We start from the raw sequence: 24992 nt of genomic DNA, 5'->3' as shown, positions 1-24992 counted from the left end.
AAATATGTGCAAACATAATATAGAAATTTTTGCTAAGATATATATTTCCATCGGTTTACTTTATTTTGGGCGCACATTGGAAAAACGTTCGTGTTTTTTATACCATTTAGGAGACATACAAATTTAACATTACTTTTCAGCATTTTGAGGAACACTGTTTTCCTACATCAAGGCAAGATTGGAAAGGTTCATAGGAGTCAAAATGATAGATACCCCCACAAATGACCCCATTTTAAAAACTACACCCCTTAACGTATTCACTGAGGGGTGTCATGAGTGTTTTAACCCCACAGGTTTTTTTTTAGGAGTCAATGCAATTTAGAAGAGAAAAACTAAAATTTCATATTTTTGCTAATATGTCATTTTAAAGACAGGATTTTTTTCTATAGTACACATGAAAATGAGGATTTGCACCCCATAATGGATAAGCCTGTTTGTCCCGTGCTCAGAAACATACCCATTGTGGCCCTAGTATTACGTCTGTATGCACAATGGGGCCCAAAATGAAAGGAGCAACCGGTGGCTTTCGGAACAGAAATTTTGCTTGAAGGAGATTTAGTCCCCATTGCCCACTTGTAGAGTCATTGAGTGACCAAAACGATGGAGAACCCCCACAAGTGACCCCATTTTGAAAAGTAGACCCCTTAACTAATTTATCTAGGGGTACGATGGCTTTTTTGACTTCACAGTTTTTGAATAAATCTAAGCCAAGCAGAAGGAAAAAATTAGGTTTTTCATTTTTTTGGCAATTGTGTCAATTTAAAAACAGGTTTTTTTGTCCAGTGTACATAGGAATGAAGACGTTCACCCCAAAATGGATACCCCCGTTTGTCCTGTGTTCAGAAACATACCCATTGTGGCCCTAATCTACTTAAAGAAAACATGGCTAGGCCTATAATGGAAGGAGCACCCGTTGGATTTCAGGGTACAACGGAATAAATTCCAGGCCCCATTGCCCACTTGTAGAGCCCTTGAGCTGCCAAAACGATAGAGAACCCCCACAAATGACCCCATTTTGAGAACCAGACCCCTCAACAAATTCATCTAGGGTTGTACTGCGTATTTTGACCCCACAGTATTTGAATGAATCTAAGCAAAGCAGAAGGGAAAAATTACGATTTTCATTTTTGGGCAATTTTGTCAATTTAAAAACTTTTTTTTTTGTACAGAGTACATAGGAATGAAGACTTTCACCCCAAAATGGATACCCCTGTTTGTCCCGTGTTCAGAAACATACCCATTGTGGCCCTAATCTACTTACAGGACACCTGGCTAGGCCCATAATGGAGGGAATGCCCGCTGGATTTCAGGGCACAACTGAACAAATTCCAGGCCCCATTGCCCACTTATACGGGAAAAAAATTGACTTCCTAAAAATAATCCCCCCCACCCCCCATTTTTTGGCATTCCCTAAATATTAGGTAAAGGTAATAATATAAACTGCGTTTTATGTCCGAAGACAGGGGTAATTACGGAGGCTGGTTGGGTTGGGCACATGGGGCAAGAAGACGTGTATCCCCCCTCCTCTCATGCTTTTTGGGGGTATTTTGTGACCTCAGCGGCGGGTATGGGGTGTAAAAAGTGGCGCTGTGAGGCTTTGTTATCTTGCTGCGGTGCAGCGGTCTCGCACAGAAGGCGCTCAACAAGGTGCTCCTGGAACTGCATGAAGGCGAGCGTTCCAGGGGCTTCTTGTAAATTACGGATTACAGGTTGCGGTCTGAATAAGGCTCACACGGCCGTAGGTGGAATCCGGTTGTGGGGGCCCGCAGCGGATTCCAGCTCTGAGCCCGGCTGTGACCCTGCGTACGGCCGCGTAATGTACTGCGCATAACTGTCTACTCACACAGGCGGTCATGCGCAGTACACCGTTGTTTGTTTGGATGGATAATGGTGATCATATGACTGGAAACCGCATACAGCGGTCCCCAGTCATATCTCCCTGCACTTGGCTAACTGTGACAGCCAGGTGCAGGGAGATTTTGAATTTGGCAGGCTCGGCGGCCTTCTGCGCATGCGCGCCACATCGGCACATCGCAGAAGCCAGCGGGGGGTCCGGAGACCGGCCAGAGGACATGGAGGAAGGGGGGGTGAGTATTTTCACCTCCCCTCATGGATCCTATTCTTTTTTTAAAACTTTTTTTCACTTTTCAATGGATAACGGCGATCGCGGTACCCGCTGACATCTCCTGCCTCCCGGCTACCTACAGGAGCCAGGAGATTTTAAATTTCCCGCGCCGCCGGGCCTTCTGCGCATGCGGCTGACGTAATGCCGCCTGGCGCGTATGCGCAGAATGACGGCTACGGGGCCCGGAGCATCAGGAGGGCGGGGAGCAGCGTGCCGGACCCAGGTGAGTAATTTCAGCTGCTCCGATGGATCTGATCCATCAGGGCAGCTGAATATGTAACTTTTTTTGCACTTTTGTTTACTTTTTTGCAATCGGCGCTATCCAAATGGATAGCGCCGATCGCAATGCCGGGGGGGGGGTCCAAACAGCCCGGGATGACAGCTCCATGCTGTCGGCTACCTGCGGACACCGACAGCATGGAGCTGTCACGTCCAGAGCCCGAGGGGCTTTATTCTCTGCAGGACATATGTTTTTACGTCCTCAGAGAATAAAGCCCACTTCGGGAGGACGTAAAAACACTATGGGCTGGTCGTTGAGGGGTTAAACATGTCACAGGCTTAAGAAGAGGCCATGGTGCTAACTCATGTGACTTTGCCTATCGCAGCCCAGCTTTTATTTATTTTTTTTTAAAGGACTAATAGGGTTTGTTCACATATAGCGAAAAAGCATGCAGGTTGTGACATAAAAATGATATGTATCTTCCTTTGCTGAAAATCTGCTGCATTTTTCACTACATGTGAATGTACCCTGAGACCGCCTTCACCCTATGTGAATTCTGTGGAGTTTACAGTACAAGTCATGTGGATGACATTCCAAAAATCTTGTCCACATAAAGTAGAAAATTTCCACACAGAATTCTCAGTATATTTATGCCATAACGTATGCTGCAGATTTCATCCCCTGAAATACAATGTTTAAAATCTACAGCAAAATCCCCACCATTTAGGGCTCATTCACATGGATGTATAGTTGCTGTGTATTATGCATGAGTATTTCCAGTATGTAACATGCGGTGAATGGAGGCAATGAAAGTCCATGCTCACCTGTTTGTACTGCGAGTGGACACTGCGTATAATATGCAGGAGAAATAAATCAGTAAATCGCAACACGCTTGATTTCTTGTCCGTATCATTGGGGGATACAGCCAAGACCTTGGGTATAGCTACTGCTACTAGGAAGCGACACTAATCAGAAAGGGTTAACTCCTCTTAGCTATACCCCCTCCTGCAGGCATCACGCTGATGAGTTTTTAACTTGGTGTCTTCAGGAGGCAGACATGTCTTGGTTAGGTCTTCAGGAAAAGATGTTGTGTGGGGGAATTCAGGGAGACGGGGCTTTTCCCTGGCCTCCCTGTCCTTCCAATTGAAGGGCGAATAGTATGGTGTCCCAACCGTGCTTTTTACGCCTGACCAAAAGGAGGAAAGGTGGCTTGATCACGCCTTTGTGCAAGAGATCATTGCCGCCAGCCATAGTTTACCCTCACCCTGGAGTAACTCCCATCCTCCATGATGGCAAGTGCAGTGGGGAACACTGCTAGTGTCGGACTGCCGTGTTGTAGAGGGACACTACCGAGGAAGGTCTGTACTGGATCTGCAAGAGGAGGGGAGTATGTTAGGTAAGTATAACCCATCTTCCCCTATAATCTCTTCCCCTTCCTGTTACATGTGTTGGGTTGTTCTCTTCTATGACCAGCCTTCCAGACCCGCTGCCTGGTTCCCTGCCTAGCCTTGCTAGCGGTTCCTGTGGGATCAGGGGCTCCTGCTGGTGTGGTAGTGGCAGCGGCGCAGGCCGCCACGGCCTCTTTACTTGAGCCCCGGCTTTTCTGGCCTACCTGGGCCCTCTGACAACAGTCCGGATTGCAGCTCCAGCGGGCCCCGCGGGACTTGGAGCTATCGATGGTGTGGTTGCGGCGCGGGCCACTGTTCTAGCCCCCATGGCTTTTCGGGCCTACCTGGGGCCTCTCCTCTGTGCTCTGGATTTCCTATCCAGCAATCTCCGCATTGGGGCTTCTGCGAGTGTGGTGGTCCGGCCAGCTGGCGGTAAAAATTTAGGCCCAGGCTTCTTTTTGGGCTCGCCTTGTTCCGGATACTGCGGCAGCCGGCGGCGAACTAGCAGCATGCCCATGGCCGGTGCATGTTGTCGGACCTGGTGGCGCATTGCGGAGGGCACTTAAGCTGGCCCTTCCACCACGGACAGACCGGGTGGAGTGGATTAATCTAGGCCCCGCTCGCCCACAATGCCTGAGTGCAGGAATCTTGGAAGGAGGGCACTTGGGAGTCAGGGCCATCAACTCCTCCTACGTTCTGGTACTGGCAATGCCTGGCCCCTCACACCTTCCCCCCTCCTTCCACTGTTTACTTTTTGCCTGCTCTCAGCCAGCAGACAAGCCTGTTGCAAAAAGCAGCGCTGCACCAATGCAGACGCACCTAGAAGCTCCAGCTGGGATCCTGCAGTCGTTTTGGATTGGGTAATCTCCGCCTGAGGCAACTTCCCCTACGCTGTACCTCTCCTGCAGCTACCACTTGCAACAGTACTCCCCAATACATCGGTGCGTAGTATTGTGCTAACGCCATATCCAGCCCCAGACCAGAAGGTTCTGGACAAGCTATAGGCAGAGACAAGTTTTATGCTTGTGCTCGCTGTAATGCAAAATTCACCTGCGGTCAGTCTGAGCCCTGCTGTGTGGACTGCCTCCCATCTCTGCAGGCTCCAGTGGCGACAGTTTCCATTCCCCCTGCTGCTCCTGTCGATCAGACGATTGAACCCGAATGGGTGCGCGCTCTTACTGCCGCGGCATCCGGGCTGGCTAGCACATCAGCTGCCATTTTTTACGCTGGCTGCATTCGGACGGAGATTATTCCCCTCAAGAACAGTCGAAAGGTAGATCGCTTAAAAGACGTAGATCCCCTTGGTTCAGGGAGTCCTCCCCTAGCAGCCAACGTATGAGAGCTAGATCCTCTCAGTTCCACCAGTTGTCCGCATCCCAGCCCTCTACATCAGACTCGGGGGCTCTATCCCAGCGTCCAGGGATAGCCGGTCGGAAGGGGAACGGTTTCGCTAAACGTTCCCCTCGGACATGGACTAAGAGCAAACCTCTAAGCCAGGGGTCCCCAACTCCAGTCCTCAGGGACCACCAACAGGTCATGTTTTCAGGATATCCTATGGTAAGAACACCTGTGGCAATGTCTGAGACACCAACATAATGACATCCCCTGTGCAACACTGAGGAAATCCTGAAAACCTGACCTGTTGGCGGTCCCTGAGAACTGGAGTTGGGGAACACTGCTCTAAGCTAGTCACGTTGATGGACAGCTTAGTTGTGGCGGTGAAGGAGACCCTCTACGTGACAGAGAAACAATCAGCAGCTTTGCGTATCTTTTAGGCAGCATAGGCACCCACACCAGCTATTCCCTCCTCAAGACTTTGAGGAGGTTCTGGATAAGGAATGGGAAGTCCCCGACAAGCGCTACAAGGGACCTGGCAAGGTCTGGGACACTACGTATCCCTTTCCGGAGGACCTGGTTAAGTGGTCTTTCTCCTCTCGTGTATACTCCAGTATCTCGCCTGTCCAAACATACCACCCTTCCCATGGGTGATGCGGCATCGCTTTTCGATCCGCAAGATAGGAAGATAGACTCCTTGGCAAAATCTATGTTTGAGGCGATAGGCGCCACTCTGACGTATTTTTGCATCTACATAGGTCAGTAAGGCCTCTCTTGCATAGGCAAAGCAATTACATCAGGACATTCTCTCAGGCGCATCAACCGACGAGTTGGCAGATGCAGCGGACAACCTTATTCAAGTCGGAAATTTTTTACGTGCAGCTACTTTGGATTCCACAAAATTCCTAGCCCGGGCGTCAGCGGCCTCAGTGTTTTTTGGCCGGATGCTCTGTCGGAAGCTTCGCCAGCACCTTTTTAGAAGTCATGTCCCAGTTCTTCAGTTTGTTGGCAACAGACTCTTCGGGGCCAAACTGAATGAACTAATTAAAGACTACGGGCGGAGAAAGCACTTTCCTTTTTTAGTACAGGACTTAAAAAGGAAAGGCTCCGCTAAAGAAGAAATCCTCTTTCCAGTCCTTTCGCCGCTCCAGTCCACGCACCTCATACGAACAGTGGACGCAAGGCAAGAAAACTCCGCAGGAGTAGAAAAGGGGACCAGCCTTCAAAACTAGGACATCCTGGTGACCCCCGCTCCTGTTCATGCGGAAAACTTCACACCTGCCGACTTGGACGAAGGTCAGCCTCCACCCGATCACGCCAGGATGGGGGGCCGACTCTCCTTGTTCAGGGACACATGGCTAGCTCACGTGTCCGATTTTTGGGAACGGGAGATCGTTTCCTCCGGTTACGTCATAGTTTACAACGCTTCTGCCAGATCGCTTTTTCACCAGAAAGGGGATTACAACTTATTCTGGCAGTCAACCACCTGCTCGCTCAGGGAGTTGTACAAGTTCCGCGTTCTCAGCACGGTCAAGGTTTTTTATTCAAACCTGTTCATGGTTCCCAAGAAGGATGGCACAGTCAGACCAGTTCTCGTTTTGAAACGACTAAATTGTTATATCACGGCAAGGCATTTTCTCATGGAATCTTTGAGATCGGTCATCGCATTCCGGGAGCCAGGAGAGTTTCTTTTCTCGATCGTCATAAAGGACGGATATCTTCACATTCCTATATGCAGGTCCCATCAGAAGTTTCTCCAGTTTGAGATTCGGGGAGATCGAAAAGCAGAGCCGCGAACTAATCTCCCCCGTTTGTCCACAACCCTGTGTATGTTTTACAAAGGTACTTGCGGCAGTGATTATTTTCCTCCATACCAGGGCAATCGTTGCTATCTCATACTGGGACGACATACTTGTAAAGGCCCCGTCTCAAGTAGACTACCTGGAAAGCCTCCAGATAACGCTGCAAACCTTAAAAAGGTTCAGCTGGATCATCAACCACAGCAAGTTATGTCTGACTCCAGCGCAGAGACGGGAGTTCCAGCTGTTGCCACAAAGATGTGATGGTCGAGAGAACGCGCCAACCTGTTCCAATGCGACAGGATGAGCTGCTGAAGCGGCCTAGAGTGAAACTAGGCAAAGGGAATTGCCTTGAAAGAGGGCACCATTAAGCCCAGGATCCTCATGCAGTGCCGAATGGATACTGGTTTCCGAGAGCGCCTTGGTCAGTGCTCTCTTCTATGGTGGCTGGACCCCAACAGGTCTCAGGGCGGCTCTTTTGTTGCTCCCCTGTCGGTGGCTAGTGTTGACTACAGATGCTAGCCTCTCCGGCTGGGGAGGGACTCTAAGAAACCTATCCATGCAGAAAACCTGGTCCCAACAGGAAGCCAGCCTTCCAATCAATCTCCTAGAGCTGCAACACTTTACGCAGCAGCTAATGGTTCAGCCGATTCGAGTAAAGACTGACAACGCAACGGCTGTCATGCACATCATTAATCAAGGAGGAACCCGAAGCATACAAGCTATGGACAAGGATATCTCGTCAGTCTTCATACCAGGAGTGGAAAACTGGATTGCAGATTTTCTCAGCTGAGAAACAGTCGACCCAGGAGAATGTGACTTGCATGAAGAGCTTTTCCGGGCAATAGGTCAGCTATGGGAGCAACCAGACGTCGAGACTATGGCATCCAGATTCAACTGCAAGGTGCAGCACTTTGTGGCCAGGTCTCGGAATCCTCAGGCCCTGGCTGTGGATGCACTGGTGATCCTGTGGTCTGAGTTCCACCTCCCATACATCTTTTCCCCATGCCCGCTCATATCGAGAGTGCTCAAGAAGACCAGGATGGAGGGTCGTCTGGTAATCCCGATAGCGCAGGACTGGCCGCAGCAAGCATGGAACTTGAACATCGTAGATCTGCTCGACGGCACTCCGTGGCTATTGCGGGAACGAAAGGATCTACTCTTGCAGGGTACACTGTTCCAACTGAATTTAAGCTAGCTTCATTTGACGGCATAGCTATTAAAGTAACAGCTCTAAGGGCACACGAGTTTATGGAGCTGGTCATTCAAACCACGATAATGGCCAGAAAGCCCTTGTCTACAATTGGAAGTGTTCAAACAAAGGCTGGGCAAATATCTGGGATGATTTAGTGAATCCTGCACTGAGCAGTGGGTTGGACCAGATGACCCTGGAGGTCCCTTCCAACTCTCCAGCTCCGATTTTGTTAAATTGTAGAATCCTAGAATGGTAAAATGTTTTTCGCCTGGGGCGAAGAACGTCGTTTACATCCGATGCGGTTCTCTTGTCAATGTCTTGTTGTTCCTACAAGCATTGAAATCCCTGAAAGGTTCGGTGTTGGCCCTGTCTATCCTCTACCAGAGACCGCTAGTCGGCAATCATCACCCTTCTTCAGGGGGTTTCTCATGTGGCTGCATCGTACCGTTCGCCAACGCCTACTTGGGATCTGAATCTAGTTTTGGACACTCTTCAAACATCCATTTGAACCACTGAAAAAAGTACCATTACGATTTTTGTCCTGGAAGGTGGCTTTCTGAGCTTGGCCACGTTGTCGGTCAAAACACACACACACCCCCTCCCCCAATCCTTTCTTGCTTTCCATCAAGACAAGGTTGTGGTGCGTCTGGTCCCTTCGTTCCTGCCAAAGTTGCTGTCCTCTTTCCACGTTACACTCCCATCGTTTTGCCCTTTCACCAGCTCATCTGAGGGAACGAGCCTGGTGCGGGTCCTAAGGAAATATGTTTCTAGAACCAAGGAGTTTTGGCGGGTGGAAACTGTACTCCCAGAAGGACTGCGTCAAAGATCTGCGGCATCCAAAGTGACTATCTCCACATGGATATGTATAGAATCATAGAATGGTTGAGTTGGATGGGACCTCCAGGGCCATCGGGTCCAACCCCCTGCTCAGTGCAGCATTCACTAAATCATCCCAGACAGATATTTGTCCAGCCTTTGTTAACACTTCATTGAAGGAGAACTCGCCACCTCCAGTGGTAACCTATTCCACTCATTGATCACCCTCACTGTCAGTTTTTTTTTCTAATATCTAATTTGTCTCCTTCCTTTCAGTTTCATCCCATTGCTTCTAGTCTTGTGCAAATGAGAATAGGGCTGAACCCTCAGCACTGTGACAGCCCTTCAGATATTTGTAGAAAGTATGGCAGTGTCTAAGGTCTATCGCTCTAAGTGACAGACGACTTCTTTTCGTGTGACTGCACACTCGATGCGGGCGGTGAGGGCTTCCTGGGCGGTTCAACTTCTGCCCTTAGGTGTGCAGGGCTGCGACTTGGTTCTCCCTGCATACATTTTCCAAATTCTATAGGGTGCATACTTTTGCATCAGCAGACGCCTCCCTCAATTGGGAAGTCTTGCAGACGGCTGTTCACTGACTGCATGAGTCTTATTTGTAAGTAACCCACCCCTTTTTTGTGGGACTGTTCTGGAACATCCCAAGGCCTTGTCTGTGTCCCCCCAATAATACGGACCAGAAACAAGGATTTTTGGTATAACTTACCGTAAAATCACTATCTCATCACGTTCATTGGGCGATACAGCACCCAACTTTTTTGTGGTTACCCTGTTTTCCTGATGGAACTTTCGTTATTCTGTGGACGCATATGGCATTAATATGCAATCAGCATAAACACTATGGTACGTATAAGTTATGTTATACTCCTCCTGAGCTGCTTCTACTGCTTGCATACAAAACTTATCGGCGTGGTGCTTGCAGGAGTGGTATAGCTAGTAGGAGGAGTTAACACTTTCTGATTAGTGTCGCCTTTTAGTAGCAGTAGCTATATCAAAGGTCTTGGCTGTGTCCCCCAATGAATGTGATGAGAAAGCGATTTTATGGTAAGTTATACCAAAAATCCCTATTTTTCTGCGTGTCAAAATGCTGTCCATTCGCAGTGATTACTCCGCACAAAGCAGGGAATTTGGCAAAAAAATCACGCTGCGCATGTCCGTTGCGTCAGAATTCCAGCCTGTACGCTATCTCTGCTGGCAGAGCGAATGGGCTGCAATGCTACTAAGCTGTAAGATACAGCATTTTATGAACCCATGCTGCTTCTGGTGGGGGAGCACGTACTTAGTACAACATTAATGATGTGTTTCAGCCCCTTTGTGCTTTGACAGTGTAGTGTGGTTTATTGGATATGGCGGATGTCTTTGTGAGAGGTGGTGAACAACCTTAAAGTGATAGTGTGCAAAAATTTTAATAATGGAGTCAACCTATAGGTGATGTAAACGTAGACTGAGTCTAAAGATGTACAGAATTTATCATTCACTGTGGTCTGTTTACGCTGTCAACAAAATTGGTGACATTTGCCCCAATGTGTGTATTTCAGACGTGATGGGAAAGAACAAATTTTCAAATCATCTGTGCCCAAGGCCAAAAATGAGCACAAATGGAGAAATTTAGTTGCTATTTATGCCCCCATGTATTCCAGGGTGGCACATTTCAGCTTTCAGGTGCACATTGAGAAAAGATGCACACATTTATAATTAGCAGACTAGAGCTGCATTGCACCTTTGACTAGGACATGGGTTGTGTGATTTAAAGATGGCTATGTAGATCTGTGACCTCCCACTCTTTGAAACCAATAGGATTGTGGTGGGATTTGCAAGTTGTCACAACATGCAGAACACAAGAAAAAAAAAAGTGTTTTGTTTTTATTTTGTTCAATTCAAAATTGTGGCAACATGCGAATTGTACTATGACCCCACTGTGAGTGTAAGGTTGCAGGTCTACACTGAAATCTTTGGTCATGTGTCGATAACGTCGCTGTGTAGCCCTAGTTTAACTGCGTATATTTCTTGTGTAGTAAACTACATTTTTTTTCCTGTACAGCTGGACAAACTGTTCCCCCTGTTGCTTCAAATGAGATGTCAGCAACAACCGCTCCAGAGTATATGTTTTCTCCACCGTCCCTACGGACAAGAACGTCGACTAGAAGTATCTCTACTAGTGTAGCACTGAAAGGAAAGGTCTGATATAACTTCTTGTTTTGCTGGGCATTTGTTTAGCTATATTTTACATCACATGGAAGTTTCAACCCTATTAATTTATAACCGCATGTATTTTATTTTTTAGGATGAGACCATTAAGAAATCACTCGAGACATTAGCTGTGGTTCCTGACAAACTAGTAGTAAAGAAGCCAAGACGCAGACCTCCAATGAACAAAGTAAAGAAAGACCAGTACGTGCATTTGCCAATTGTACTAGTTTTATTAACTTCATTTGCATGTAAATGATGCTCTAGAGCTGTATGCAGAGAACAGCAGGTGGTCTGTTCTCTGCATTCAGCTCCTTTGCTCTGCCTTGGGGCTGCAAGCGAAACATAATGTAATCAGCAGCTCCCGTGGAGAATGCAGCACCATGATCAGCAAACACATGCGTCTGTTATCTTCTCTCCGGCCAAATTATGGACTTTATGCTCACCTAAAAATCATCGTTCAGTCAAAGAGTAAAAGATGGGAGCATTTACACAAAACGATTATTGCTTACACGATGGCTTTTGAGCGATAATCGTTGCATGTAAATGGGCTCTCACTCAGACGTCATGAAACACAATCAATAAGGTTAAGGGTTGTCTATGGAATGTTCTGCCATGCTGAGTGCACTTGGGCACATAAGTCTTCAAGATGCTCTGCTGATAGCTCCTTTTTGCAATTGCCAACCAATAACTTTCTCGTCCGTATTATTGGGGGACCCAGCCAGACCATGGGATATAGCCACTGCTACTAGGAGGCGACAATAAGCAAAAGTGTTAGCTCCTCCCACCAGGCTATATCCCTCTCTGCAGGCACTCAGCTAATTAGTTTTTAGCTTAGTGTCTGCAAGGAGGCAGACAGGTCAGGTCCAGGAGGACTTGATGGCGGGAATACGGGGAGTCGGGGCTTTTCCCTGGCTTTCCTGTCCTCCTGGGGAGGGCGCAGGCAGATGGTGTCTCCGCCACTCTGCGGCGCCCTACCCAGCAAAGAAAAAGTCGCACGACCCTGCCTTTGTGCATTGTTGTCGTTGCCCGCCAGCAATAGGGTTCCCCCCTCTGGAGCAGCTCCCCTCTCGGACGCCGAGCGCAAGGGGGAACACTGCTGGAGCGCAGAAGGAGAGAAGGGAGCGTATCCGGGAGAAGGGAACGAAACTTCAAACCTCCCTCCAAGTCTGCGGTCGGCTGCCAGGAACCCCTTCAGAGGACCCCCACCACCTTGGAAGGTCCTGGGGAAAGGAGTTCAGGTGCATTCCCTCCTCCTCTTTACCTATCTCCTCCTCTCTCCTCTGCCTAGTTCAGTGCATATGTGTTTATGCCCCCCTATCTATCCAGAGACACTGCTGAACAAGGGGGGCTGGGTGCTTACCGGCCAAAGCTGGGGAGGGGGGGGGGTGGATGCTCGCCCACAGGAAGGTATGGCTGCGGGCGACCGCGGGCGACTGCTGCGGCCGCGGGCGGTGGTACTCACATAACCGCGGCTGTGAGACAAGGAGCAGGCTGCAGGGGACGCATTAGTGTGGTGCACCTAGCACTTCTGGGGCAGGCCACGCCCACCCCGGCCGCGCGGGACTTTTTAAGGAGGCGGCCAGCAAAGAAGATGGCCGCTCCCAGTAGCTCTTGCAAGGAACTACTTGCTAGTGAGCAGCTCCACTTCTTGCCATTGGCATTTACTGCAGCAGTTTTTGTCTTCAAACCGCAAGCACCTCCTGGCAGTGCGGTTTGTTCTACAATCAGCAAGCTCCCGTCGGTCAGCAGCTCCCGTCGCCAACAGCTGCAGTCTCCAGCGGCGGCAGCTTCCAGCGTTTATACCACAGAGAAGGCCGCCAGGACAACCGCAGGACGGGGTAAGCCCTGCCAAGGCAGCTCTCCCCTGTGTTTTTCCCCCCTGCGGGTACTCGCTCTCAGCAGTACACGGAGACACCCTACCCCTATTCCCACCACTCCCTTGCGGTTATCTATATGTGTGTGGATTGCGTCATGTCTGACCCTAGACCAGAGGGTTCCAGTCAGGCTATGAGGAGGGCGAAATACTATGCATGCACGTTATGCAACGCTAAGTTCCCAAGCGGTCAGGCGGAACTCCTCTGTCTAGCCTGTAACCCAGTGCGATCGACTCCAGGTGCCCCCCGCCGCCCCTGTAGAGCAGGTAATCGAGCCTGAATGGGCTAGATCTCTGGCCGCAGCAGTGTCAGGACCAGCCATCTCGTTGGCAGCGATATTGCGCCGTTTAGAATCTGATTCGGAGATGTCTTCCCCGGAGCGTTCGCGGGGAAAGTCGCACAAGAGGCGGAGATCCCGCAGCTCTGAAGGGGCTTCTCACAGGTCTCGTCGGTACAGAAGGTCGTCCAGATCTTCGAGGTCGCAACACTCTAGAGTCTTTTCACGCTCCTCATGGTTCCAGGGAAGCATCCCGGACGTATCATAGGTCCAGGGGGAAGCTTCTAAGCAGTTTCGGCATACAGGGAGGTCGGTTAGATCGGATCCCTCACGGGCCTCATGCTCCTCAGAATCTCAAGCTGCAGACCAAGATCAGCCTCTGCACAGTTTTTCGGGGGGTAGTAGCGGTCTGGAGGAGGAAGCATCTGCTGTGTCATCACTGTCAGACCTAGATGATGAACAGGTGTCCAGGCTGGCCACTTTAATGGACAGCTTGGTGGTAGCAGTTAAGGACACTCTGCAGGTAGCCGAGACTCCTGTCGAGGTACCACAAGCTACCCTATCATTTAAACGGCAGAAACGCATTCGCCAAACATTTCCTTTCCATCAGGATTTTGAAGAAGTCCTGGGGAAAGAATGGGAGAGTCCAGACGAACGCTTCAGGCAGCCAGGTAAATCCTGGGACATTGACTAGATCTTCTGAGAAAGGATACGCAAAGACTGGTCGGTACCTCCGGTGGTGGACCCGCCATTATCACGCTTATCAAAGAGCACGGCGTTACCTTCAGCCGAGGTTGCGGTTCTAAACGACGCGCAGGACAGGAAGCTTGATGCATTGGCGAAGACAACTTTTCAGGCGGCAGGCACTGCCTTGCGACCCACCTTCGCTTCAGCCTGGGTGAGCAAGGGGTCGGTGGCATGGGCAAAACAGCTGCGCTAAGATATTTTGGCAGGCGCCCCGCCCAGTGAGCTGTTGGACGTCACTGAAAATATCATTCAGGCAGGAAGATTCGTCTGCGCGGCGAGTTTGGATACAGACAAATTTGTTGCACGCGCATCAGCAGCGTCCGTGGCTACACGGAGGACGCTATGGCTGAAAAACTGGTCAGCGGATGCATCATCTAAAGCGGTTCTGACGAAACTGCCCTTTGAGGGCAAGAGATTGTTTGGCCCAAAGCTCGACAATCTAATTAAGGACGCTACGGGCGGGAAGAGTACGTCACTCCCGCAGGGGGCTGGAAGATCAAGAAAGGCGCCATCTAGGAAGAAATCCTTTTTTTGTTCCTTTCGGCAGGTTACATCCCGGCCCACAACAGGACAGTGGACGCAGTCAAAAAGGGCCCCAGCAGAGCAGAGGGAGAATCCTTCCTTTAAGACCAGGCCAGCCTGGCGAGCTCGCTCCAAGGCACCTAGGGGCGCAAGGGCAGGAGTATCAGCATAAGGGTCTTCCCCCCCCCACCTGCTATTCACGGGGTGGGGGGCAGGCTTTTCCGGTTCCAGGATGTATGGTTAGCCTGCGTGACCGACGCTGGGGTACAGGAGGTCATCTCACGAGGGTATGCCATCGAATTCGCAACATTTCCACGGGAGGATTTTATCAGGTCCAAAATACCGAAGGACCCAGGGAAGGCAACACAGCTGCACCAGGCAATAAAACAACTATTGGCGCAGGGAGTAGTGGTGCCGGTACCATTTTGTCAGCGCGGAAAGGGTTTTTATTCGAATTTCTTCATAGTTCCCAAGAAGGATGGCAGGGTCAGACCGGTCCTCGACCTACGAAGGCTAAATCAAGCGAAAGCAGTAACACTGGTCAACTAGGTGCGCCCGCTACTTCAGGGGAGGCAAACGACCATCAGGTATTGCATGACAGTACTGGGCATGATGGTAGCCTCCTTCGAGCCCATACCATTCGCACAGTTTCATTCCAGGGAGTTCCAGCATTTCATTCTGGCACACTGGAACAGGTCGCAGTGGACGTTAGACCAGTGAGTCTCCATAACACCAAAGGTTCGCATTGCCCTGAGATTGTGGACGAGTCGGTCACTGTTTCCAGGACAGGGGAGGATACTGACCACGGACGCCAGTTGTTACGGCTGGGGCGGAACCTTGGAGGGACACTCCACCCAAGGGAGGTGGTCACAAGACGAGGCAAGGCTACCAATAAACGTCCTGGAGCTGCAAGCCATCCGGCGAGCACTGCAGTATTTCCATCCACGGCTCAACAGAAAGGATGTGAAAGTCCAGACAGACAATGCCAAGGTAGTGGCATACGTCAACCGGCAGGGGGGCACAAGAAGTGCGAGAGCAATGACGGAGGTATCCTGCATACTCAGCTGGGCGGAGAAACATCTACAGTCCATATCGGCAGTTCACATCCCGGGGGTAGAAAACTGGGTAGCAGATTTTCTCAGTTGAAAGACAGTGGACCCTGGCGAGTGGCAGCTGCATCCGGAGGTCTTTCAAGCGATATGTCAGCGCTGGGGCACTCCGGACGTGGATATGATGGCTTCCAGACTAAATTACAGGGTTCTCCCTTTCGTGGCACGCTCAAGAGATCCTCAGGCGGTAGCAGTGGACGCCCTACTGGTCTCGTGGGCAGGGTTCAGACTACCATACGTGTTTCCTCCTCTTCCACTCATTCCGAGTATATTAAAGAAGATCAAGAGGGAAGGAGGACCAGCAATCCTGGTGGCTCCGGATTGGCCGAGGTGAGCATGGTATCCAGACATAATCGAGATGTTGGCCGACGCTCCGTGGCCACTCCCAGAACGGGAGGACCTACTATCACAAGGACCAATCTTCCACCCGAATTCAAGGTCGCCTAGTTTGACGGCCTGGCCATTGAGACCGCGATATTTAAGAAAACGGGGATTCTCGGAAGCAGTTATCCGAACTATGGCCCAAGCCAGGAAGCCGACATCATCGAGAATTTATTATCGTGTATGGAGACGCTTCTTCAGCTGGTGTGAAGACCGCCATATACATCCCATGCGTTTCTCACTAGCAAACATTCTAGCGTTTCCACAGGCGGGACTAGAATTAGGGCTGAAGCTAGGTTCGCTAAGAGAACAAGTATTGGCTCTTTCAGTTCTTTTCCAGAGACCAATCGCTAATAGGTTGGCGGTGCGGACCTTTCTTCAAGGGGTTGCACATACGTCAGGCCAGCTACTCCGGCCAGCCCCGTTCAGGCCAGCTACTCCGGCATGGGATCTGAATTTGGTGCTGGATGCCTTGCTAACACACCCTTTTGAGCCACTAGGGAGGTACCCCTGAGATTGCTATGCTGGAAAGTGGTCTTTTTGGTGGCGATCACATCAATACGGAGGCTATCCGAATTAGCTGCACTATCGGTCGAACCCTCCTTCCTGACTTTTCACTAAGACAAGGTGGTGCTGAGATCAGTTCCGGGTTTTCTACCAAAGGTAGTAACAGCATTTCACCTTAACGAAGATATTGTACTTCCATCTTTTTGCCCAGCACAGGGACATACGAGGGAGAGAGCGCTGCACCGACTGGATTTGGTGAGGGCCTTGCAAATTTATGTGGCATGGACCAAAGACTTCCGGAAGACAGAGACGCTGTTCGTAATCTCGGAGGGGCCGCATAAGGGTTCTGCTGCCTCAAAGGTGACCATCTCGAAGTGGATTCGGTCGCTAGTGACAGAGGCTTATCGAGCCAAGGGGAGGTCACCACCATTCCGGATAACGGCCCACTCTACAAGGGCGGTGGGGGCTTCCTGGGCGGTTCAGCATGGAGCCTCAGCATTACAGGTATGTAAGGCAGCCACTTGGACGTCCCTGCATACATTTGCTAAATTTTATAGGGTCCATACATATGCATCAGCGAACGCTGCCCTGGGTAGAAAGGTTCTACATGCGGCAGTTCCCTGACTGCTGGGGACCTTTTTTTCTGGGAATTTCCCACCCTTTTATTTCCGGGACTGCTTTTGTACGTCCCATAGTCTGGCTGAGTCCCCCAATGATACGGACGAGAAACGGATATTTTTGGTATAACTTACCGTAAAATCTCTTTCTCGTCACGTTCATTGGGGGACACAGCACCCTCCCAAAGATTCATTTCTTTATAGATAGCAGGGCAGAGCACTTTGGTCTCGGGTCACAGATAACGAGATATATCCAGAAAACTGGTATGTCTTTCCTTGGTTTACATTAAAATGTAAATAATTTTTGTGTACTCCCACTGGCTGTTCCTACTGCTTGCATACAAACTAATTAGCTGAGTGCCTGCAGGGGAAATATAGCCTGGTGGGAGGAGTTAACACTTTTGCTTAGTGTTGCCTCCTAGTGGCAGTGGCTATATCCCATGGTCTGGCTGTGTCCACCAATGAACGTGACGAGAAAGAGATTTTACGGTAAGTTATGCCAAAAATATCCGTTCTCAGATGTGGTGGATGGGAGACAAGTCCAGAGGGACTGCAGGCCAAGGTAGCCTGTTTGTGCCGCTTTAATGGGCTAGTTGCACAAGCAACTTGCTTTCTGGTATTGTAGTGTTGAAAAACTGCTCCTGGGACACTTTGAATAAATGGTCGTGCCATTGCTTCCACAACCAAATCAACATAATGCTGAGCGGTTAGTGTACCTATAATGAAGACTAGAGAGATCCAGCTACTTTATGCTACCGAATACCAAAAATTCTGGGAGTAAGACAGGCGTGGTAATTCCCTCATGATGGCCTCTCTGTGGCGTTGCCGACATGGTCTCCAGATCTATCTCTGGCCATCATTGTGTCTCAGACAAAAGTGGGACTCCACGTTAAAGAGGACGGACCTCCATTCCCTCCTCTATTGCCTTCTTACTCCACTCTCAAATGCTAGCATGGTGCAGTGTCGTGAGGTCAGTGATGCACCCTGGATGTCTGACTTGTAGCCTAATATCGTGCAAGCGTCATATAATGGTTGATGTAGACAATGTTTGCTTAGGGCGTTGCATCCAGTTTCTCTTACAGTACAGCATGGATCACTACTCGCTATTCTTCTAATCTGACGATCCGTCCATGCTGAGGTTCGCCTTTGTGCACCTCTTGCTGTCATTAAAGTTCACTGTTCTCCCAACCACTGGAACATGCAACGTTGAACAATACCGACATCTTGCCCTACACATGTAGCAATTTCCCTAAGTGATATACCCAGGTGCCTCAGTTCAAGAATTCTGTCTCTCTTAAGGCCCATTTACACGAAGTGGTGATCGCTCAAAAATCGCTAAAAAGCGATCTTTGAGCGATAATTGTTGCGTCTAGTCGCGTGGCCATTGTGCACTTTTCGTGCACTGCTAGCTGATTGTTAAATTCAGCCCAACCTAAAAATCGTCATTCAGCCTCATCAGCAGTTCTCCGCTGGTAGTGCTGATAGCAATGTTTCCCGGAGGAGAAAAAAAATGAAAGCAGATCAGAGCCCTCGGGCTACTAACTGCTTACAGCCAAGGCTTCATTTGCACACTTAAATGCTCTTAAGTAGCTGAGTAGCTACTTAATAGTTTATGCAAAATGATCGCTCAAAGCTGTCATTTAAACTGTCGTTTGAGCGATCATTGCTCTGTGTAAATGGGCCTTTAGTTTACAAGTGGTGATAATTATGCAATGTCTTCTGTTTGTAGACATGCCAATCTAACCAAGATTTTATCCATTTTTTTTATATTTTGAGGTTTCCTATGGCTAAAAAAACTTGCTTTAGATCTGACTTTGATACCATTGAAGCTTCTCCCACATGCCACAGATTGGTGTCATGTGCTATACAAATGATCAAATTTTTCAATCTAAAGGCCCATTTAGACACAACGATTATTGCTCCAAAGTCGCTCAAGACATCTTTTGAGCGATGATCGTTGTGTGCATTTACACAACAAGATGATCACTCAAAATTCTCTCAAACGGCAGTTTGAGTGACCGTTTTGAGCATTTACTTTGCATAAGTGTGTAAATGAAGGCTCATGCTGTATGCGGTAAACAAGCAGGGCCGCTATCCTCTGCATACAGCTGTTGTCTTCTCTAAGCGCTCAGCTGGATACCAGCTGAGCACTCCGAGCGGGGTATGCATAATTCAGCTGGAGTGCTGTCTTCTGCATACTCCTGCTGTGTTCATGGAGTGCTCAGCTGGTATACAGAACACAGCTGGAGCGCTGTCTTCATACTCCAGCTGTGTTCTCAGAGCAGGATACCAGCTGAAACAATAGTAACAGCGGTATCCCGCTGAGAACTCAGCAGGCGGCACTGATAAGGCTCATCGTTCTCTTTCAGCTTGCTGAAAGACGATGAACGACTCATTAACGAAAACTGCATGATGTATGTGCAGTTAGACCCAGCGATTCTTGCTCAAGACTGTTTTTAGCGACTTTTGAGCAAGAATTGTTGGGTCTAAATGGGTCGTTAATAACACCTTAAACTTGCTTGATTTGCATAAACTTAATGAAATTTCCTTCTTGGTGACTCTGTTTCAATGTCAAGCGTAGTTTTTCATTTTCAAGGGCAACATCTGCAGAGAATGTTCATGTATGTGTTTTTGAGCTTCTTTTCGGTACTGCGCTTTCCTCCTACATTCCTAAAAAACATACCAATAGTTGACTAGATTGTACAGCTCTGCGGAATAACAGTCAACACAGAGATAATTAGCACTATTATGTTAATGAGTAAAATAAACTGGAAGAAAAGAATTGTTGAATAAACCATTTAGTTTGTTACTGCTGGTTTGTTACAGGTCAGAAGATAAAGCAGCCTGGTCTCCACCTCCCGTGAAGATTCAGCTTCTGTCACCTCCAGAGAGCCCAGCTGCTGATGTAGAAAGTACATTGTCCGTAAAAACTAGAGCTGCTGGAAGAAACCAGTCCAGGAAGACGAGGAGAAGAATAGTTACATCCAAACCTGTCAGTCGCAGGAAGATCAGATGATTGTTTGAATGCTCTTTATTTAGTGTGTTGTGCAAAATCTTGTAAAATATGGCGATACAAACGCTAAGTGGGAGAATAATTTCTGTAAATTACTGTAAATGGTCGTAAGCATGAAATTTAATATTTCGTTGAATGGACTTTTCTGTCCCAGACAGACCTTTTTCTATTTTGTATCATTTTTTTTTTTTTAAAACTTAACTATAGCTTCTTGATATGTTAAATAAAATAATTGACAAAATTTCACTTTTATTATAGAGAGCTCTGTAATTGTGTACTTGATCATTTGTTTCCAGAATGATTCTCAGAAAATTGTACCTGGCTTTTTTTAAAGGGGTTCTAACCACAATGTACACTTATCATCTTTCCTGTGGATAGATAATTATCTGATCACGTGACTCCCCTCCTCACTAAGTGAATGGAAACTGCCAAGTATAGCCCCCAGCTATTTCCATCTGCATCACAGACCTTGATTGTAGCTGCAGGGTTCATGCATGACCAGCCCTGCATCCAAACTCCTCCTCACTGATTTATTGCAGTAGAGAAGAATGGAGGTCTTGGAACCCTCCATTCTATGGCTTGTGATTATTGGGGGGGGAAGGGAGGTCACAGCAATCTAATGTTTGGGGGGAGGGTGGACCTTATACTCACCTGGTCCGCGGCGTCCTGATGCCTCCCGATGGTCTTCGGCGGCGCTGCGATAAACTGCGTCGTCCTTGTCTCACAGCTGAGCTGCTTCCTGGTGATGGGGCTTTGAATACCCCGCCTCCAGCAAAGCGAGCGCTGTGATTGGCTAATCGAGTGCTAACAGCCGGCACTCGTCGAGCCAATCTTAGCCATTCGGCGATGTCATTCACTGGCTGTGATTGGCTGCTGGCGCTCGATTAGCCAATCACAGCGCTCGCTTTGCTGGAGGCCGGGGTATTCAAAGCCCCGTCACCAGCAGAAGCTGAGATAGCAGATGGGGAGGACTCAGCAGTTTGCCGCAGCGCCGCCGGAGACCATCGGGACGCCATTGACCAGGTAAGTATTGATTTTTTTTTGGGGGGGGGGTGATTATGTTAGCTAGGTCCTATTTTTGGCGAGGCCTTATTTCAAGCCCCCCCCCCCCCCCCCCCCCCCCCCCCGAAAACCCGGTAGGTCTTACTATCAGGGTAGGACCTATTTTCGGGGAAACACGTTAGTACCCCAGGTCTTTATACATCTCACTTTTCCCTAGCAGTAGCCCATTTAGTGTATATTTGTGGCATCCATTTCTCCAGCCCATGTGTATAACCTTATATGTATCAATATTGATCTTAATTTGTCATTTTTCTGCCCAAGCCCCCAATGTTTTTAGGTCCGTTTTGTAGCTGCATATTGTCCCCCTTTGTATTATCTTGTATAGTTTCGTATTGTCTGCAAATATTTTACTGCGCAGTCAGGTCATTAATAAATTTATTGAACAGAATGGGGCCTAATACTGAGCCCTGTGGCACCCCACTAGCAATGGTGGTCCAATCAGAGTACGAACCATTTATTACAACCCTCTGCTTTCTATCTCCTGAGCCAGTTCTTTACACAGACACATTTTTCGCCCAGTCCGAGCTGTCTCATTTTATAGATCAGCCTATTATGCGGCACGATGTCACATACTTTAGAGAAATCCAGATATATCAGATCAAGACTCTCCCAGGTCCAGCCTAGAACTTATTTAATTGTAGGAGCTGATCAAATTGGTCTGACATGTTCAACCCCTCATAAACCTGTGCTGCTGATTTATGCTGCTGTTTTTCTTGAGATATTCCAGGATGGCATCTCTCAGAAACCCCTCAAATAGTTTTTCCAATAATCAAAGTGGGACTTTACCGCCTGTCTCTTTTGGACCCCTTTTTGTATATTGGGCCAATCTAGTGGTATAGCCCCGGTCTCAATGGTGTCCCTAAATATAAGAAATAGCGGTCTGTCATGTTACTTAGTTCCTTTAGAACCCTTGAGGGCCTGGAGATTTGTCGAATTATTTATTTTTTCTTTTTAGTCCTTAACCACCTCTGCATTTCCTCCTGAGTTAGGCATGCAATAGTTAGCGGGGAATTCATTGTTTTCCCCTGCATCTCGTGTAACATAACTTTTTCTCAAGTGTATTCACGAATGAAAAAAATTTAATAGATTCACCTTTTTTTCCCATTGTCTTCTATGGTTTCTCATTAATTATTTAAGGGGCCAGTGCTTTCAGTGCAAATCATTTTACTGTTTACATAACTAAAGAATAGTTTGGAGTTATTTTTGCTCAATCTCTGCCGCCTGCTTAGCGGTTTGGATCTTTCCTTACATAACTTTTTTTTTTTTCATTGTATGTTTTTAGCACTGCTTTGCTGCCTTCTTATTTTAGTAATTTTTTTTCTCTCCCCCCTCTTAGAACCAATGTGGCTAGATAAGACTACTTGTAGTTTTATTTTTAAAGGGTATGAACTGCTCATATTAGGTCATTAGGATGTTTTTAAACTTCTCCCATTTGTCATCTGTACTGTTTATTTTTCCCAATAGTCTCCACGACAGCACCAGCTGAGATTGTCTTCCCTTGATAGGACAGGAAGCGCACTGAGACGTTTAAAGGCTCCCCTCCCCTTCCTACCCTCCTCAGTATTCTTCCTGTCCAGTCAATGGAGAGACTGCCGAGGAGAAGAGAGGAGGTTTCTCCCCAGCTGTGCATGGAGGAATCAGGAGGGCTGGTATATGAGAACCCCTCCCCTCCCCTCCCTGGAGCGTTACCTTCAATCTGCAGTAGCCTCAGACAGCCCTTTCTGGTTTCCTTACAACCGCAGCCCCACCGCGTGGGGCTAAGTGTGGGGGCCGTCATTTAACCCAAAACCCCGGTCTTGCGCTTTCCGCTGGATGGCTGTGGCGGCGGCGGGGCTTGCTCGTCACATGACGCGTCATGTGATGTGGGACACCAGCGGAAAATTCAAATAAAGGAGCTGAGAAACTCCAGAAAGTGCTGCCTAGCTCAGGTAAAGTGCGTGTTTGTGCACTGAGAGAACCTTGCTAAAATGAAAAGGACCTGAGAACCCTGTACAGACTGGTACCTCAGGTGTTGTAAGTGGCCAGTGCAGCAACTTCACAGTGTTTAAATGGTTTACTGACTTGTATGTTCGATTAACAGGCCAATAAATCAGCAGCAGATTAAGACCAAACCTTAAAAATATGTTTCCTGCCGGAGAAGTTTTGCATAGGATCTTGTCATAATCCTGTGACAAACTTGCATAGCCCAGCTTGTTAAAGATGGATCAGAGAGGTTTTTGAATGATATAAAAATGTTGGTGAGAGATGAGGTTCGCATGGCTTTAGCATCTGAGTGTGATGCCTCACTCTACCCCCAGAACTCGTAAGAGACCTTGCAGTGAGGAGATAGTCTTAGATACCTTTTTTTTTTTTTTTTTAAATCAAATTTTTATTGAATTTTCATAGATGAGCCATACAAAAGATATTGCATTGAGAAAGCTGACATAGCGAATGTTACTCATTTTAACGAGAAATCTATCAGCAGTTTGACAATTATAATCCGGTTCATGAACATCATTTTCTAAGAATCCGCTTAATTCAAACTTATAACAGGTGTCTATAACTCGTGTTCTTGATAATAATTATACCAGTGAACTGCCTGTACGCACACTAGGAATGTAGAACAGTTTGCAATGAAGTTAACAAACGGGGGGGGGGGGGGGGGGGATCGGAATATGAGGGGTAGGTGAGAAGATGAGGGTGTGGGAAAGAGGAAGTGGAGGGGGGGGGTCAAGTAGGTGCCGGAACCGACCACTGAACATGTATCCGAAGAGTCTTACCTCCTCCGGGACAGCGGGGCATTAAATCTGACTATGGTCCCAGGCCTGGGTAAAGCGTTGAACGTCCGAGGTCTCGAGGTCCCCTTGAGCTCGATATTTTATGGGAGCTGTCGCATCCAGAACGCTCCCCTCAGAGGGTGGGATCATGGTATTTTAATAATTTTCTTTTTTTTGGGGGGGGGGGGGGCGTCCCTTGATTTTGGGATTGTGTCTCAGGTTTCTCCATGGGGACCAGATCTGGAGGAACTTGTCATGAGAGCCTATAGACCAGCTCAAGAGCTCTTCCATGTTGCATAACATATCCGCTTTTTCCTTCCATTGGGATACGGTAGGGGGTGTCTTCTGCAGCCAGTGTAGCGGGATTAGGGCTTTGGCAGTGTTCAGGAGGAAGGCCGTCAATTTATTTTTTAAAGGGTGGAAGACGTGAGGGTTTCCATAAAAAGATCATTTCTGCTCCTAAGGATAAGTTTGGTTGGATCAATTTGAGGACTTCCTCGACCCCCACCCCCCTCCCCTCCAGTAAGGTATAATATCTGGGCAATCCCACCAGATGTGGGAGTAGGATCCGATACCAGTGTCACATCTCCAGCATCTGTTGTGGGGTGCCAGTTTATAGCTGAAAAGCCATTGTGGAATTTTGTACCATCTGACAAGCAACTTGTAGTGGCTCTCTTGCATGAGAATGCATGGAGAGAGGCCGTAGGCCGTCCTCATGATAAGAGAGGTGTCTGCATTTGATAGTGATATTCCCAATTCTTTTTCCCACGATGTAAGAAAGGTGGGTTTGGCAGATAGCGGAGGTGCGATAAAGTGTTTTCTTAGGTATGAGATTTTCAGCGTTTTAGAGTTGTTTTCAGTGAGTTTTTTCAAATAAAGTTTTAGGGCGGGTGGACTTATTTTACCTGGAATTCACTCAAGGTTTTGTGGATGTGCTTTTTCTGCAGGAAGGAGCAGGTTTGGTAAGGGAGCAGACTCTGTCTTATTTCCTCTGGGGTTTATGGCTCAAAGCTTGCAAGTCTTCTATCTGTCTATTATGAGCCC

General features: G+C 48.2%; 1 protein-coding gene across 1 annotated transcript in view; it reads left to right on the top strand.

The window, feature by feature from the left end:
- AHCTF1 (AT-hook containing transcription factor 1) overlaps positions 1-20376 on the top strand; it is a 220573-nt gene extending 200197 nt beyond the window's left edge. The window contains 3 exon segments of the mRNA XM_066596053.1: positions 10935-11071; positions 11178-11284; positions 19944-20376. Of these exon segments, the coding sequence (XP_066452150.1) occupies positions 10935-11071; positions 11178-11284; positions 19944-20133 (434 nt within the window). The 3' untranslated portion in view covers positions 20134-20376.
- Positions 20377-24992: the final 4616 nt, after the last annotated feature.

Source organism: Eleutherodactylus coqui, chromosome 3, assembly GCF_035609145.1.
Source record: "Eleutherodactylus coqui strain aEleCoq1 chromosome 3, aEleCoq1.hap1, whole genome shotgun sequence".
Classification (NCBI taxonomy): domain Eukaryota; kingdom Metazoa; phylum Chordata; class Amphibia; order Anura; family Eleutherodactylidae; genus Eleutherodactylus; species Eleutherodactylus coqui.
This window is presented reverse-complemented; position numbering and strand designations above follow the sequence as displayed.